The sequence below is a fragment of the Musa acuminata genome, chromosome BXJ1-10, assembly GCF_036884655.1.
Source record: "Musa acuminata AAA Group cultivar baxijiao chromosome BXJ1-10, Cavendish_Baxijiao_AAA, whole genome shotgun sequence".
Lineage (NCBI taxonomy): Eukaryota > Viridiplantae > Streptophyta > Magnoliopsida > Zingiberales > Musaceae > Musa > Musa acuminata.
This window is the reverse complement of record NC_088336.1, coordinates 16,014,742-16,030,583: the sequence shown is the minus strand read 5'-3', so window position 1 is coordinate 16,030,583 and position 15,842 is coordinate 16,014,742. Positions and strand designations below refer to the sequence as shown.

General features: G+C 39.6%; 1 protein-coding gene and 1 pseudogene across 2 annotated transcripts; both read right to left on the bottom strand.

Annotated features, from left to right (window-relative positions):
- Positions 1-1,466: 1,466 nt before the first annotated feature.
- On the bottom strand, positions 1,467-5,206 carry LOC135595233 (beta-1,4-xylosyltransferase IRX9-like). Its single transcript, XM_065085878.1, has 3 exons — positions 4,250-5,206; positions 2,705-2,963; positions 1,467-1,946 (listed from the first exon to the last, which is right to left on the bottom strand). The coding sequence occupies exons 1-3, from the start codon at positions 4,921-4,923 to the stop codon at positions 1,803-1,805; spliced, it is 1,077 nt and encodes a 358-aa protein (XP_064941950.1). The 5' UTR covers positions 4,924-5,206; the 3' UTR covers positions 1,467-1,802.
- Positions 5,207-6,538: 1,332 nt separating this feature from the next.
- On the bottom strand, positions 6,539-12,184 carry LOC135595232 (interactor of constitutive active ROPs 3-like; annotated as a pseudogene). Its single transcript, XR_010480316.1, has 4 exons — positions 11,910-12,184; positions 10,785-10,843; positions 9,587-9,761; positions 6,539-8,364 (listed from the first exon to the last, which is right to left on the bottom strand). The product of XR_010480316.1 is annotated as an interactor of constitutive active ROPs 3-like (transcript).
- Between the last annotated feature and the right edge of the window lie 3,658 nt (positions 12,185-15,842).

The window sequence follows — 15,842 nt, the reverse complement described above, 5'->3', positions numbered from 1 at the left end:
TGAGACTATTAAGCCTTCGACCGTCCCTCTAAATGCTGTACAAGATATGAACATACCAAAAGACACGGATATACATAAGTATTACATCAAACATCCTGTTTAGAAGTTTATCCGTGACAGTAGGGTGGAGGCTCATAGTCCAGTTTCGATGTTGTAGGGCTGAGGAAGCATATGATAGTGTAGTGCCAAGGAGGCTTGCGATTGAGTTTAATTGGGTTCGATGGTGTGTTTGAGCCAACTATTCCAAAAAGATCGAACCCAAACTCCAATTTCTCGATCACATGCCTAAGCTGCTAAGTGCCTGGGTTCAAAGGTGTCACCCTAGTCTATTATGAGAAAAGAATTTAAATTTAGAAGTAATAATTTAAATTTATCTGAGTTACCTAAATAAAAACCAATACATATAAAAAGAGGAAGGAATAAGCAAATTAGAAAAAGTTTGAAGGAGATAAGAGACGAGTTCTCCGGGAAGGAGAGATTAATATCCAAGAGATAATTTTGCATCCTGTACCAACTTTGCTCCCCTCGCTATCACAGCGGCAATTATGTAGCCCCTAATCATGTAGGTATTTGATGAGCATGCATTAATTACGATGGGGAATGCCACCCAAAAGTGGAGGGTGGCAGGTCGCAATAGATGCATCACAACTGTAATTTTGAAGTCTTTTAACATTGACGAGACTCCATCTCCATTTTCCCGTAACTTATTGGATTGTGATGATGTCCAAATCAACTTAGACTTTGGATTTGTGTGCATAGAAAATTTGACGTGGATGGATGAAGGTTTCGGGTGTTCAATAAATGATCGATTTGAAGATCGATATTAATTGAGATTTTGATGTTATCTATGTGATGCTTTAATTAATTTTAAGTGAAAGTGTGTATCCCGATAAATTATTTAAATGAATTCAACTCTAAAGAATATTCTATAGTATGAACGAAATCTTATATTGGATTGATATCTAAATGACTAAATTATTAATTAATTTTTTTTGATAAAAGATGAATGATAAATACGAGATTCAAATCGAGCATCTTACGATAAACTCTCAAGATCTTTATCAACTAAATTAACTGATACTTTTAATTATTTTAATTTAAAAAATATATTAAATTAGATTTCGAATCCTTGTTGTGCTATCATGTGTCAAGTCAAGTTATGATTGGGATAAATATTTTCCTATAAATCCGATTAATGATAATTTTCATCTTTTGTTTCATAAATTAATATATAAAACGACTATGTTATTTTTATGCTTAATCTATAATTACCATCTTATTTTTCAAAACTCCCTTTCTTTGATCTTTTCTTTCATTACTAGTGTTACACTATTTCATCGCCGTATTCTTTTTCTAACTTGTTTTTTTTTTAAGACAATGAAAAGTACGTTGATTACCAATTGCTTCACGTCAATTATGCATGGTGACTAAATGGTATAATAAAATTGTAGCAAAGGTGAAAGAAATTAGTAGACAGGTCATGGCATTTGGCATTCTGTGAAGAATGTCCTTCTCAATCATTAGTCCCCTAACATATCATTAACAATGACCCATACAACAAGCAAAATTCTTGTACTGTAAACATGCATCATGATCAATCTTAAACTAAGATATCTAAGATTAGGGTAGCCGACAGGCATCGGATTCCCCCCTTAAATGAGGTGGCCATCAGGATGCTTATTTAGCTTTCCCCGAAAGAAAGGAAATAAAGACCACAACTAACATTACATATTTCTCTCTCTCTCATTTACACAGCTCTCTCTCTCTCTCTCTCTCTCTCTCTCCCCTTATTTACCTTCTGATCAAAGCTTTTGATAGTGAAAGGGCAGTGGAATTACACTCGGTGTGTAGAGGTGCCACACCATGATCTTGGAGCAGTCGGCAGGAATACCCTTCAGCTTGCTGTCATCTTCTAAGATGACTTCATGCACAAACTTGATTGAATCCTGAAATTATCATCACCATGGTAGATGTCAATGTACAAACTCAAGTGGCAGTGGTTGTGAGAATGATTGACCAACCACCAGCAAAATCATGTTGCTAGTCCTAATCAAAGGTTTCCTGTGCTTGACATCGATTCCTGATCAAGAGGCGAGGAAGTTTTCTGTGGGCTAATAATTGGGGAAGGCTGCTGTCAACTAGCTGGTTGAAAACGTCCGGGAATGTTCGAACTTTGTTGTGGTACAATCTACCAGAGACAGCTGGAAAGAGTCTCATGTGTCTCAGCTATGTGCCAAAATTGGTCAACGGAGACGGTAAGAGGAAAATGAAGGAGATCAATGTGATGCATATAGTCAGCGACGTGGTGTCACTAGTCACAAACTCATACCTCAGATAACAAGAAAGAATTTATGTAGACAGACAGTTGTACTTCGCGGTGGATCAACCAATCAGATAACAGATCGGCCTTTCACTAGTTGACCATAGGTTTAAGGTGAGGAGGGAAGAAACAGAAGTGAGAGTGAGCTTCGGTAGGACGGTAACATCAGAGTTCTTGAGTCCCGGAAACAGGGTTTCATACATTGACAATTTGGCATCAGCAAAACTCTCATATAAATTGAAATCTAAACTTAAACATAATCCAAATGAACTTAGCATTTGAAGAAGACCATTGTGAATAGATAGGCAATCCATGGTAGAAACGAAAAAGAGATAAAACATGTGAATTTTTTTGCAATGTACTCAGAAGATGCTAGAGACTAACCTGTGATGTGTCGGGCAATGAGGTAGGGCGGCCCCATCTCTCGGGATCCCACAGTATGGAGCTATTGAATGCAAAACCAGAAACATTAATCTTGGGAGGTTTAGGGTTCAATTCTGTGCTAGCCACCAACAACCTCTTGTCACTGCTCAAGTCCTTCAAGACCCATCCTTGGACCTTTGTCGAAAGACAAATAGGACCATCCAGCAACACTCTCTTCCTGTTTTCTGACACCATTGCTACTGGCCATGTCCCAAAAACCCTGAAAAGAATGGCATAGGAGGCATTAGAAACCGACCAAATTGTTGGTTAAGAGGGGGAGGAGGTAAAAGCAATTATGTTACTACCAACCAGAGTAATGATCTGAAATCTTAATGTCAAAGGAACGATAGAAGAAAAAGGTGGAACACTAAAACCGAAATCTTGGTCTACTTTTGTCCTTTTGGAACCAATTCCACAGAGGAATTCAATTGAATTACTTTAGACAAATCAGTAGAATTACATATCTTAACCCAGCGGTATATAGTTTATCAGACAATTTATAAATGAAAGAAATTGTATAGTTTCATTAGATTATAAAAGCAGCATGTTGAAGTAAAAAATAGGAAGGGATGGTGGAAATTTGGCTCGAAACCACTTGAGGAAAAGGTTTAGATTAATTTGAGGTTGATTTGCTTTTATAATGTTTGGTACACAGAGTGTAGGAGCCAATCTTTGCAACTTAAATTTCACTTTTCTTGTTTTCTTTTGTTAGTCGATCACGCAATGCTTTTCTAATGTCAGGGGTCAGATGTAATAAACAATTCCCCATTATTTCTCCATTGTCATCACATAATTGCAGAAAAAGATAGACGGAAGATTAGGAAAATTAGTGTTGGAAGAAACAGTTAAAAGCAAAAGAATTTATGGAGTTTTGCTGTACAACGAGGCATAGGAATTGGGGGAAGAGGAAAAGTGTCAATGAATTGAAACCAGAATAATATTACACAGGAATCTCTATAGAAAGATATCTTTATGACGTCTTTCCTTCCTTTGACAACAACTAACAATTCTATCTAGAAAAAAAGGGTCATATTTCAGATACCGCAGCAAAGAACAGGCAAAGGCAAATTGATGATTGATGAATCAAGAAAGCTGCTTTTTCTTTGGGTAACGCGGTGACACTAGATGCAGATTTACGAAAAACATAGATGAAGACTATGGATGGATCACAGGAATGGAAGGCTTTTTTATGACAAAACAAAGAGAAGAAAATTCGGAAGAAGAACATCATCAAGCATGCGCTCAACTTCCCTTATCTTTCTCCCCTCAAACCCTCATGATATCAGGAGCAAAATTATGATGGAAACAAGCACGAATTGTAATAAAAGATTTTGATGAGTATATCACACTCCTTTGGAAGAGATTCGAGCTTAACTGACAAAGATTATAGCTTTTCTTTCGATGAATCAGATACTACTTTCCCTTCCAAAGAATCGAGTTAGGTCCCATTGAGATGTAACCTATTTGCTCATGAAATAGAGGAGGAGAAGGGAAGAAAGGTCATACTCGATCTCTCTAATCTCGTCGAAGAAGCGGAGATCATAGACGTTGGACGCGCCGGCGAAGTGGACGATCCCAGTGAGACGGTGGTACTCGACGTGGCTGAGGGCAACGTTCCGTTGGTGATCGGCCTCCACCCCCGGGTCGGTGAAATTCTCCTTGTAGGTCAGGTGCCTGTACATGACTCCCGTCGTCCGCAGCATCGGGGCGGTGGCGGCAGCGTCCGCGTGTGCCTGGACGACGAGCCACACCAGCGGCGGCGGGACCAGGCGCAGCGTGTGCGCCATCCGCCGCAGCGACGCGCCCAAGAACCGGTCGCTGGACCGGGTCGTCGTGACGATGATCAGCAGCCGCCGGGACGACGGCTCCGGCCCGCGCGTCTCCGACGCCTCCGCGTCCGGCGGCGGATCGTCGGGCACGGCGGCGGCCGGGACCGTGCTCGTGATCTCGGCCAGGGTCCTGTTGACGGACGCGCCGCGCTCGACGACCCGCTCCACGGCCTCGACGGGGGCGGCGGGGAGGATGCCGATGCTACTGACGGGCCGGCGCTCGAAGAGGGTAGCGGTGCTGGGCGGCGTGAAGCCGGTGAAGAAGCCCACCACGAAGCACATGGCGAAGTGCACGAGCGCCTTCTTCCACAGCTGACTACTCCTCCTCTTCGACCGGTCTATCGACCCCATCTCACCCGCCCGCCAGGACAACTAGTGAATGTAATCGAACGAAGGCCAAGAGAAGAAGTACATGATAGAACACTAAGGGAATAAGAACAAGAAAGATAGAGACACACGAGAGAAAGGCAGAAAGAGGAAGGAAGGAAGAAGAAACAAGGAAGCAGAGAGCAGAGAGAAGAGCAAAGCAGAGGAGAGCAGAGAGAGGGAAATGGAAGTGTGGAGAAAGGAGGGATTAGGGCTAAATTAATCATGAATCGAGAATTATACACCATAGTGGGGGTAATGTGTGTGTATGTGAGATGGAGAACATGGCATTGCATTCATTTGAAACCAACCACTTTCTGTGCTAATAAACAACCTTACTGTGCCAAGAGGAATTAAAAAAATAAAATAAAATAAGATTATACATTTACATTTAAACTAAAATATGATGAAAAATAATTTAAAAATCAAAGGAAAGAAATAAAAGTGGACGAATGATATTTTTTAAATAACCCTTAAATTTTAGTTATAATTAAAATTCCAAAAGACTCACAGGTTCAAAAAAACATAGAGAGAGATTTTAGATCCCATGAGATTCAAATAGAGCTTTTTTAAGAAAATTATTTATTCATCATAATGGAAGTGTGGTTCAAAATCTTTTTACTTAATCATATAGTATAAAAAAAATTCTTGATTTGAATGCTTGATTATGCCCGAAGGCTAATCAGACATGATCTTATAGATCATAACGGACATCTATCTTTCGCAAGCTAGTAGCTACGAATAGGTTTGGCAATTACCAAATCTAAGTTGCAGTTGATCCATCCACCTTTGGATACGCACTCAATTATTTTCAAGCTGATAACTTCAATATAAATTTTTTTAGAAGTTTAATATATATGATTTGATCTTAGGCTAGTAATACAGTATTATTATTGTTCGAAAAAGATATATATGTTCATATTGTTCTCTTCATTTCTTTAAAGGAGAAAATTTTAAAATATTTTTTTATAAAATAATAAATAAAAACATACCAAAAGTATATTTATCGAACTTATGAAAAAAATTAGATTATTAATCATATGAGATCGATTAAATATATTTTAAATTAATCTTATATTAAGCACAAATCTTGTAGTATGAGATCAATTACATATATTTTAAATTAACCTCAAATCAAACGCAAGTCTTTCGGTACATTCTCTCATATAAATCAAAAAATAAGTTTATGTCATTTTTCTCATAAAAAAATCTTATAGAATAATAAACAAAAAAACAAAAAGTATATTTTTCATCGCAAGAGATAAACTGAAAAATAATTTTCAAAAGAAATTTTCATCTCCTTTCTTTTAATTTTTCTAGATCTACAAGAGATAAACCCAAAAATAATTATAATATTTTCTCATATTTTTTTATAAAAAATATATACATACATAAAATATTTATAGAATAACTAAAGCCTAACTTTTAAGATTTTTTTATTTTTTCCATACTAATACTTGTTATCCTTCAATAATAGATCTTGAAATTAAAAAATACTTATCAATCCCAACAAAACATCAGTGATTTGGTAGACGTTTGTTTTCTATTAGTTCTTAAATGGGAGCAAAGTGTCCAAAACACTTCATCAAGTTTAATCATCTGCCTCAATCAAAGACTAAGATATGATAGATCCTGTTCAAAAAAACAGAACTAAATGCTCCACAAAAGTAGCATCCTCCCAAGTAGTCTAAAAGTACCATCAAGAAAGCTAAAAGAGTGCAATGTAAAAACAAACTAAACTTGAGGCCGTTTCATAACACCCATCTTTGCGCAGTGCCATAATTTGATAGCAAAACACCATGCCATAACCGAATAGTCACTTCTGGCTCTTCTTCCACAGGCCACCAATCTTCCTTAGCACATTACTGTTCTTCTTCTTGGGTGATTCTTCATTCAGGTCGTCAGAAAATGGTGAGCTCATCAACTTCCCGGCAATCGAATTATAGTCAGAATCTAGTGAACCAGTCCTTTCCATGTTTCCTCCATTGTTACTGGAACTAAGAATACTTGCCGCTGCTTCAGCTGCCTTCCTCCACTGGTCACACTGTATCCTCAACCTCTTCAGCTCAGATTCCATCTGCGAATTCACTGCTTGAGCTGCATCAAGTTGCTCGGTCACTCTCGCGACCCTCCTGCTGTTCTTATCAGATTCTTCAGTGACGTATCCCAGCCTTATAAGTGCGTCCTGCTCCGCAGCCTTGGACAACTCCAGCTCGGCAATCATTGCTTCAGAACTTCTACGATTCTCCACTTCCCTCTTTGACATTTCAGATTTCAGCATCTCATTCTCCTCCAAAATGTTCTGCAGCTCGGTCTCCTTGTCCATGAGGTTGGCCTTCAGCTCTGCAATATCATTAGTAGATTTCATAAACTTCGACTCCAATTCGGATAGCAATTGTGCTCCCCGAACTTCTCCATCATCCGCACTCAGTTCTTTGTTATCTGCTATCTGCTGATGCTCTGCTTCCTTATCAACTAGTTTTGCCTTAAGCTCAGCAATCTCTGTTTTTGCATTGCTCAATGCAAGTTTGAGTTCAGTTTCTTTGACTCCACAATCACTCTTCACACGCTCCATTAACTCATAAGCAGACCGGACCTGCATTGTGCTTTGGATTTGGTCTGCCTGATACTTGATTTCAGCAGCTTCAAGTGCAGATCTTAGTTCTACTTCTGTTACCAAAGGATTACCTGCTGCTTTCTCTGAAGATTTGCCACAGTGAACTTCCTCATTATACTTATTGGTGATCGAATTCTTCACTTCTTCCAGTGAATCAACTTTAGTCCTAGATTCTTCAAAGTCAGAGGCCTTGACACTGAAGGATTCCTCGAGTGTTGACCCTTCAGAACGTAGAGTCTCGATAGTGGTCTTAGACATCTCTAATTGCCTGCAAGTCTCATCAAACAGTGCAGTGCCTCGGCCTCCGATTTCTTCCTATCTCTAAGCTGAACCTTCAGGCTTTCAACAGTAGCAAGTGTCTCTGTCATTTCTTGCTTCAAAACCTGAAGCTCAGTGCTTGCTGTCTCAGACTGTTTTAGATAAGCAGCTTCGGCTTTGAGAACCACCTCAAGCTGCACTTTCAGCATCTGTATCTCATTCATGGCAGAGCCCAAAGCTGCTGTGTCAACAGTGTGCTGTTTTTGGATTGCTTCCAACTCTGACTGCCATGCACGATCACGCTCCTGAGAAATTTTTCGGAGTTCCTGCAGCCGAGCTTCTTCTGCAGCTGAAAACTCGACAAGTTGGCGTTGAGAATCATCTAGCTTTGCTGACATGTCCTCAAGCTGCTTCTTGGCCTCTTCTGCTTCTTGCTGCACTCGTTTCTTACATGTTTCGGATGAACTAAGTTGTTCTCTTGTCTTCTTCGCATCCTCTTTGAGCTGACAGATCTGAGTTTCCAATTCAGACAACCTGGTAGGATGCTTCTTCTGGAACTCACAAGATAAGAGTTGAATTACTTGTTAGAACAAAGAGAAACTAAAGAAAATAATAGCAACAAGATGACCTCTTTCAGATGAACAGATTATGTTTTGTATACTCATCTTGACATACATGATGTACCTTTCAATTTGGACAATGAATGAATCTTGGTCTTGTTCCAGATATGGATGTAGGGATAACAAATATCACAAAAGTAACAAAATCACAAATCTTAAGTTTCATCTTCTATGAATAGTAAGACTGCAAAAATTCTATTAGAATGATCTGATTACTTTAACCTCCAGTGCAGAGTGGCAACCTCTTGAATAAAGCAAATCAAATGTGCATTTTGTAAATGTAATACAATAATTACATCAAGAAGAAGACAAATCGGGCCCAAACACTAATATGAATGTTCCCAACGTGTTGCAGTAATAAGTGCTAGATCTATACCATTGCAAATGTCTGACATAATAAGCTAATCCTGTAGCGAATCCAAGCCACATTATGGGACTACCCTTTTGGTAAGACCCTAAGGTCTTATCGTGGAAGAAAAGGGAGAAAAGGGAATGATAATGATCGTTTCGAGGGGATCGGCCTCCTTGATCACTTCGAGGGGATCGGTCTCCTCGGGTTTGATCCACAAACTAGAATAATATTTCATTGATTGATTGATTATAAAAAAAAAGTGTTACATCACTATTTATAGAGTTCCACCTAGAGTCCATCAGGACTTGGACTCTTAATAATAAATAAATATTAAATAAATCTCTATCCGATTCTAACTGAACTAAATAGACTCAATAAACATTATTCAAAAGCTCATAAAATAAAAAGGTCCTAACACCTTCATCCAAGAGTCTAAAAATGTGCCTAAGATAAATTTAGATTGAGTTGTGTCATATATATACATTTAAAGGCCACAGAGATTAGTTTAAACCTTAGATAATCACAAGTTCCAAGTGGTCAGAACAATGTCGAACACAGCATGCATAAAGACCTCTTCTTTTCCTTTCAGGACGATATCACAGATTCACCAGGGAAACCTAACAATATGACTTTAAGTGATATATAGCTAGCCAGAATGTTGGATGGATGGTTGAGCCTCCTGGAGAAATCATGAGATCAAACCAACTTAATTCGATAACTGCTTCCGTTATTAAAGGAAAAGAAGATTCAATAAACAAATTTAATAAACTGGAGTGACTTCACATTGTAAAACATTCATACCTCAGTCACTGGGCTTCTAGGTGATCGACGCATAATCACCTTGGGACTCCTCTCAGTTGAGGTCCTTGTTGACGTAGCTGAAGTGGCAGAGTTACATTCATTATCACCAGACTTGGCTGTACGAGTTCGAGGGGTGATTGGAGATGTTCTTTGAGGAACTTCTGATGATCCACTCCTACATGAATCAAAGAAATACAAGCAAATAGCTCAAAATGATGGTATAGAGCACTAACTAAATCATTTGCTTTGTAAAAAAGGTTTTCGAATTCAGAAAAAAACATCAAAAAGTATCAGAAGGCAAAATTCTAAAAGCAGCAATCATGGTTATTAAAGACAAACTCAATTTGAATTTCACATAAGCTAGATAAAATGAAGATCCAGAAGAGAAACTTCTTCAAGCTCAATTTATTCCCAGTTGAAATTTCCAAACCAAATACAAGTTTTGGTGATTAATTAGAACTTAGAGAAATTCCTACTTGGAAATTGTGGGGGGGAAAGGGGATTTCAAACCCATAACATGCATAGCATAAATGCATTCTGGCAAGTCCAAATCCAAAATCACTTGAGAATTTCCCATTTTTTAGAAATATCTATAGAATTAAAGGTAGCTGCACCACATTTCCCATGAAAAATGAGAATTCCCATGGTTATTAAAGAGCTCGGATAAAAGTTCAGATAAACAAGAAAGATGACTAGGATATATATTATTATGGTAGCTGCACCACAATGTCCATATTTTGGTGCTATTCTTTGGAACCATTATTATGGTCCAGACAATATTTTTGAAATAAAGACGCTAAAACATTAAATCTCATGTCTCAAGCATACAAACCAATATTTTGGGTGCAAAATCTGAACACCTGCAAATATAGCAAAAGACAGAAGGTTGAAGATGAACACATCATAGAACAGGACCCACCCATTAAGGTAAGCCAAAATATTGGTTTACAAGCAGACAAACACAATTTTACAGCAAGAAAGACAACCTCGGTCTATAGTCCAAATAAAAAGCATATTAACACATACAAAGGTCTTATCAATAACATAAGTAAAGAACAAATTAGACTCTTTTTAGTTTTTCCCTCAACCATGCCATTAAAATACGTACAAAATTATCTTGGATTCCGCTGCCGAACCAGCAATCCGAACCATTCAAGAACAACTGTAAGCAATTAATGCCAAAAGCTTGTGAACTTACCTTGGTTTTGGCGTCTGCATCTTATTTTCACTGAAACTGGCCTTGTCCACAAGCCAAACCTGCAGTCACAAAGGAACAGATGACCCACAGAGTGAGACCCATCAGGTGAATTTACGGCTTGTAGATTAGCTTCAAGATCAACCAAATAAATGTGTCATGTAGACCCCACAATGTTGTCTGTAGTACCGCAACGACAGAAAACTACAGTAGGCAGTCCAATGGATCTACAGATCTCATAATAACTATTTTCAACGCAGTACGAAAAAGTCTCTCTTTCTTCCTCGCCGAGAAGACATCTCTAAAACCACTAAACGCGAATAACGAAGCAAAGTAAAGATGAAGAGAGAGAGAGAGATTGTGCGAAGACCAATATGCCCCTCGTTCGAAAGGAGAACTATTACGTATTAAAGGCAGTGTAGTAATTACATCGGCATTCTACAGACAGCGAACCGATGGGGGATTGTGAAAGTGGTCAAAGACGAGCAGACAAGTAGAACGGCGCAGTTGCTGAGGAGTCTCCCTCAGTATCGCCGAGAAGCAAGGGATGAAGTTCAGCAGTATTCTAAGAAATCATTTCATTGCCCAAGTGCAAAGGGTGGAAGCGAAAAGACAAGTTTTTAGAGGTAAAAGAAGAAAAAATGTGAACTTTACCTTTCAATTCAAACTTTTATCGCAAGGATTTTTGTGGAGCCAAAAAGCAAAGGGGAAAAAGGACAACCTTTGTTAAGCTCTCGTTTGAAGTGACTACATGACACTCATGGGAGAAGAAGCTAATAACACCAGAATCAAAGTCGAGAGGAGAAACGAATGTATAGTGGAGCAGGGTTCACAGGAAAGCATGTAATAAGAGATCAAATGGAGAAACAAAGTGCAGACATAAAAAATGCCTCGTTTCATAGGACTTCAATAGGCTTTTCGGTCAGGAAATCTTACGAAAGCCTGCCAAGAGTTGAACAGAGAGACAAAGAAGCCGCCATTATCGTTCCTGATGGAAGCAAAAGGGCGAAGATAGATATATAGGAAGGGGGGAGTTCATATTTTCTCTAAGATGATTTCTCTTCAGGGTTTGATGGAGAGGGAAAAGACAAGAAAACAAAGAACACCAGAGATCTTGGATCAACTCACGCTCGTTTTTTCTTCTTCTTCTTCTTCTTCGGCCTTGTTTGCTTCGCTGCGTCTCCACCTTCGCTGTTCCCCAGGCCTTCACCAGCCTCGTCCTCTACGTTTGCCGGAGCAAATCAGAGGACACGCAGCATTAACAAGGCAATTCATATTGTAGGCGGGGGGGAGGAAGGAGCTCCAGGATTTGTCCCAGCTGCGGCCATGGAGATTGGCGCTGAACGAGCTACGAAGGGAGTAGGTTTTGTCGCCGCACTCCGGAGGAAGGTTTAGATTATATTGCATTGTTGCGCAGCGTCCGGGTAGCTTTGAAGGCGAAGTTGCCGAGAGATTCTTTGCCGAGCGAACTCTTCTCGCTCACCTTCAGTGCTCCCACCTCATCCTTTGCCGTACGACCCGTTTTGTCCGCATCCACCGAGCGCGGAGTCGTGTGCTCCGTGGGATCAGGTAACCGCCTCGTGGGATCACCGCCTAGTATTTTATCCCCGGTGTACTTGTTATTGTATCTCACCTAAATTTCAAATGAACTCCTGCAGCAACCCATGTGTGTGAGAGAGACGTTGTTCAATTATACCGGTTGACGGTCATAGATACCGTTCAAATCGAACTGAACCGGAATCGAAATTGAACCAAATCAATCAATGAACGATCATTTTTAACTAAATCAGAAACAGAGTTATACGATTTAAATTTGATTTTTAGAAATTAAAATTAAAAATAATAGTTTTAAATTAAATAAATTAAAAAAAAAATAAAAAGTCTGTACAGTATAATGATTAGTGTTTTTAAGCTTAAAGCCTGATGTGAATTTCAATATTTATAGAATAATTTATCTTTTATATCAAATGAAATCGGTGGGATAAAATCAAAATCGTCGATTCAGAAATCAAAATCGCATTAAACTGATTCCATTTATCACACCTAGACACCGCAAGACAAACTAACTCCTGAGCAAGTCAAACTGTGTCTTTTAACTGTGGTGGCCATGTCTGATTTATGTTAAATGGAGAAAGGCGAATCGCACCACCTCAGATTATTATTCTCTACATTATATTTTTCTGAGTGTCTAAAACAACAGTACAACAGTCAACAAATCTCACAGATAAAACCATCCATCCCTACAACTGAAGAAGCAGTACTAAAAGAGACACTAGTTTGGCAACAGCATGCAGCAGTAAGTTTGATCTCAAGAGATTGGGTCAATTTACATCAGGCATGGGCAGGCGATTCCGTTTCCGTAGTCATCACCGTGCTGACATCCAACAGTGGAAGAATTCATTGAAGACTACCGATTCTTGGCTTTTGCAGCCGTATCGATCTCCTTAAAAGCCAAAGCAGATCCATTCAAGTGTGTTGCGGCTGTTTAAGGTGGAGGTGCATGTGGAAGGTGGGTGGCCACATTGGGATGGAGAGTGGGGCCATTCAAGTGTGTTGCTACTGTTTAAGGTGGAGGTGCAAGTGGAAGGTGGATGGCCACATTGGGAGTGGGAGTGGGGCCGCCATGGAGGAAGCGTGCCACATTAAAAAGGCAACGACATCCAACCAAAGAACACTGTGAATGATGGACAAGGAGTGCAGATACATATGCTTCGCAATAGCTCTGTGACCGGAGCGTACTTTGTCTGATCGAGTTCCTGGTTGGACCAAGACTGTGACTAGCGAGTAAAGATGGATTCGAGCTTTCCGAAGCAACATAACGAAGACCAATAAGAAGAACAGAGTGAGTCGCGATGCACCGCAACACAGAGAAAAGTTAACGGACGGCAGAGATGATGGGACGTGGTCTCCATCGTCTCGGTCCCGTCTCTTCTGCAGCGTCCGATCTCCTCCCGAACAACGAATTCAAAATAATTCGAAAGCACCCGTAACCGTCTCTCCGCGCGCCGACGCGCCAAATACGAACCAAATAAAACGTACTATTCGCACTCTTCTTTGCTCTGCCAAACGCCACCGCCACCTCCACCTCCCCCTCTCCCTCTCCCTCTCCTCCTCTCTCTGTCGCGATACAGGGTTTCTTTCCGGATGATGGAGGCGGAAGCCCTCGACCCGGAGAAGGATCGATTCCGCCGCCCCTTCGCCAACATCAAGGAAACTAGGCGGTTATAAGGATCCGAATCGGTCAGCTTCATCACTAGCGGTCGAGATCGGAGGTCTTTCTCGGTCCAATCCTGTTCCTCTCGGTCCTTTTACTAATCAGTTGATCTTAATGGTCGATGATGCAGGGCGATCGATCGATGCGGTGGGCGATTTGCGACGTTAGGGTTTGTGGAGGACATTGGGCCGCTAAACTTGTTCCGGCAGAAATACCGAGGTCTTGTAGGTTATCTTGGATCTCCTGGTTCATGTGTTGCTCATTGCCTCTTTGATTATTCTCTGTCTGTCTATTGTGTAGATCTACTTTGTGGCAAATCGCTTTAAGATACAAAAGCAATTATGCTGATGATACCAACGCTTTTTGACAAGGGGGAAAGATTAGTCTGCTAGGAAAGCAGGGGGGGGGGGGATCTCATCCTGGTATCAATGGGAACTACCAGGTACTCCTCTTTCTGATACGATTTGTTACTCTTATACAAAGGCATGAATTAGTTCTGGAAGCTGCTCTAATTCATAGCTTTGAATAAAATAGTTCAATAGATTAAGATTTTCCAGTGTTCTTTGACATTTTTTTAATACTCTTTCTTGGTTAGTGGATTATAAAATGTGATATTTACTGTGGGTGCTTGAAGTGATGATCATGTTGAGGTCAACAGCTGGTTGGAGATCGAAGTGCATCTTAGTCCTAGTTGTCTGTGCATAGGGAACAAAACGATCTTACTGATCAGGGAACAACTACTCACTAACTACTACTTGCCTCGCGGGTCTGTTCGTTTGGCTTCACCTTTAGGCCTTCAGATCTTACTTCTAATATTATATACCTTTCTTTCAATTAAAATAATCATCTAGTAGTGGTCGATCACACCTGTGGACTAACTTAATTGTGATCAAACAATAAGTGCAATCTAGGTTGAGACTGTTAAGGATACAAATCAATAGATCATGGCTCCTAAGCTTTTTGATGCAATGACATTAATTAAAGTATCAGCATGAAGGATCTTGTGCTGGAAGCTTGTCGTAGTCCTAAAATAATTACAAAAATATATATCTTTGATAAATTTCAGTTTCACATGTTAAGTTTAAGTCACTCTATCATTACACAATTGAGTCAGAATAGTATGATTGATTGAATATATTTTTTTTAGGAGAGACATTCTAGCTCCACTATTCTGACTCTTAATCAAGCTAGAAGCATTATCAATCTTGTTTGTGTTGAAACCCTTGCTTGAAGGATGGTCTTCTTACCATGTATCTACTTTTGTTTGTGGCCTATGTAGTCTAGCAGAAGGCATGATTGAATACTTCTGGTTCTGTTTTCTAATTAAAAGCCTTACCGGGAGCAGCTTTCTTTTGTAGAAGTGGCTATCCTTGGCCTAATTAGTTTAAGTGTTTCAGCTCATAAAGTGGTATAAGGAAATAACAATCGATTATTGTAATCCCAACAATTAAGGGATGTCACAACTATACCAATCATATAGCCTAATTAGTAGAAGTGTTAAAGTTATAATGAAATAACAATTGATGATTCTAATCCCAACAATTAAGGGATGTCACACCTATACAAATCACATAGCAAATCACATCTAAGAGGTTTTTTTTCTTTTCCTTCTCTTTTTATGTAAGGGTGTATTGATTTCTCCAAACATTAGGTGGTTTCCCTAAAGTACCTGACCTAGATGTATAGCCTGAACAGATCTCTATTTTAGCGCCCTTTTACTGAACCAACAATTGAGCACTAGACAAAACACGACCACTGCCGATACGTAAACCATGCGTCCTCACATGGTTTGATGAGCAACGCAATTGATCGCGTCACAATTTTGCACAAATGATCAAGGAATACAT

What these genes read in the sequence shown, in the direction of transcription:
- LOC135595233 (XM_065085878.1), bottom strand. Translation starts at nt 4,923, where the DNA reads ATGGGGTCGATAGACCGGTCGAAGAGGAGGAGTAGTCAGCTGTGGAAG. An exon ending in GACGAGATTAGAGAGATCGA is followed by an intron (nt 2,964 to 4,249) that starts GTATGACCTTTC and finishes CATTCTTTTCAG; the next exon opens with GGTTTTTGGGACATGGCCAG. An exon ending in CATTGCCCGACACATCACAG is followed by an intron (nt 1,947 to 2,704) that starts GTTAGTCTCTAG and finishes TGATAATTTCAG; the next exon opens with GATTCAATCAAGTTTGTGCA.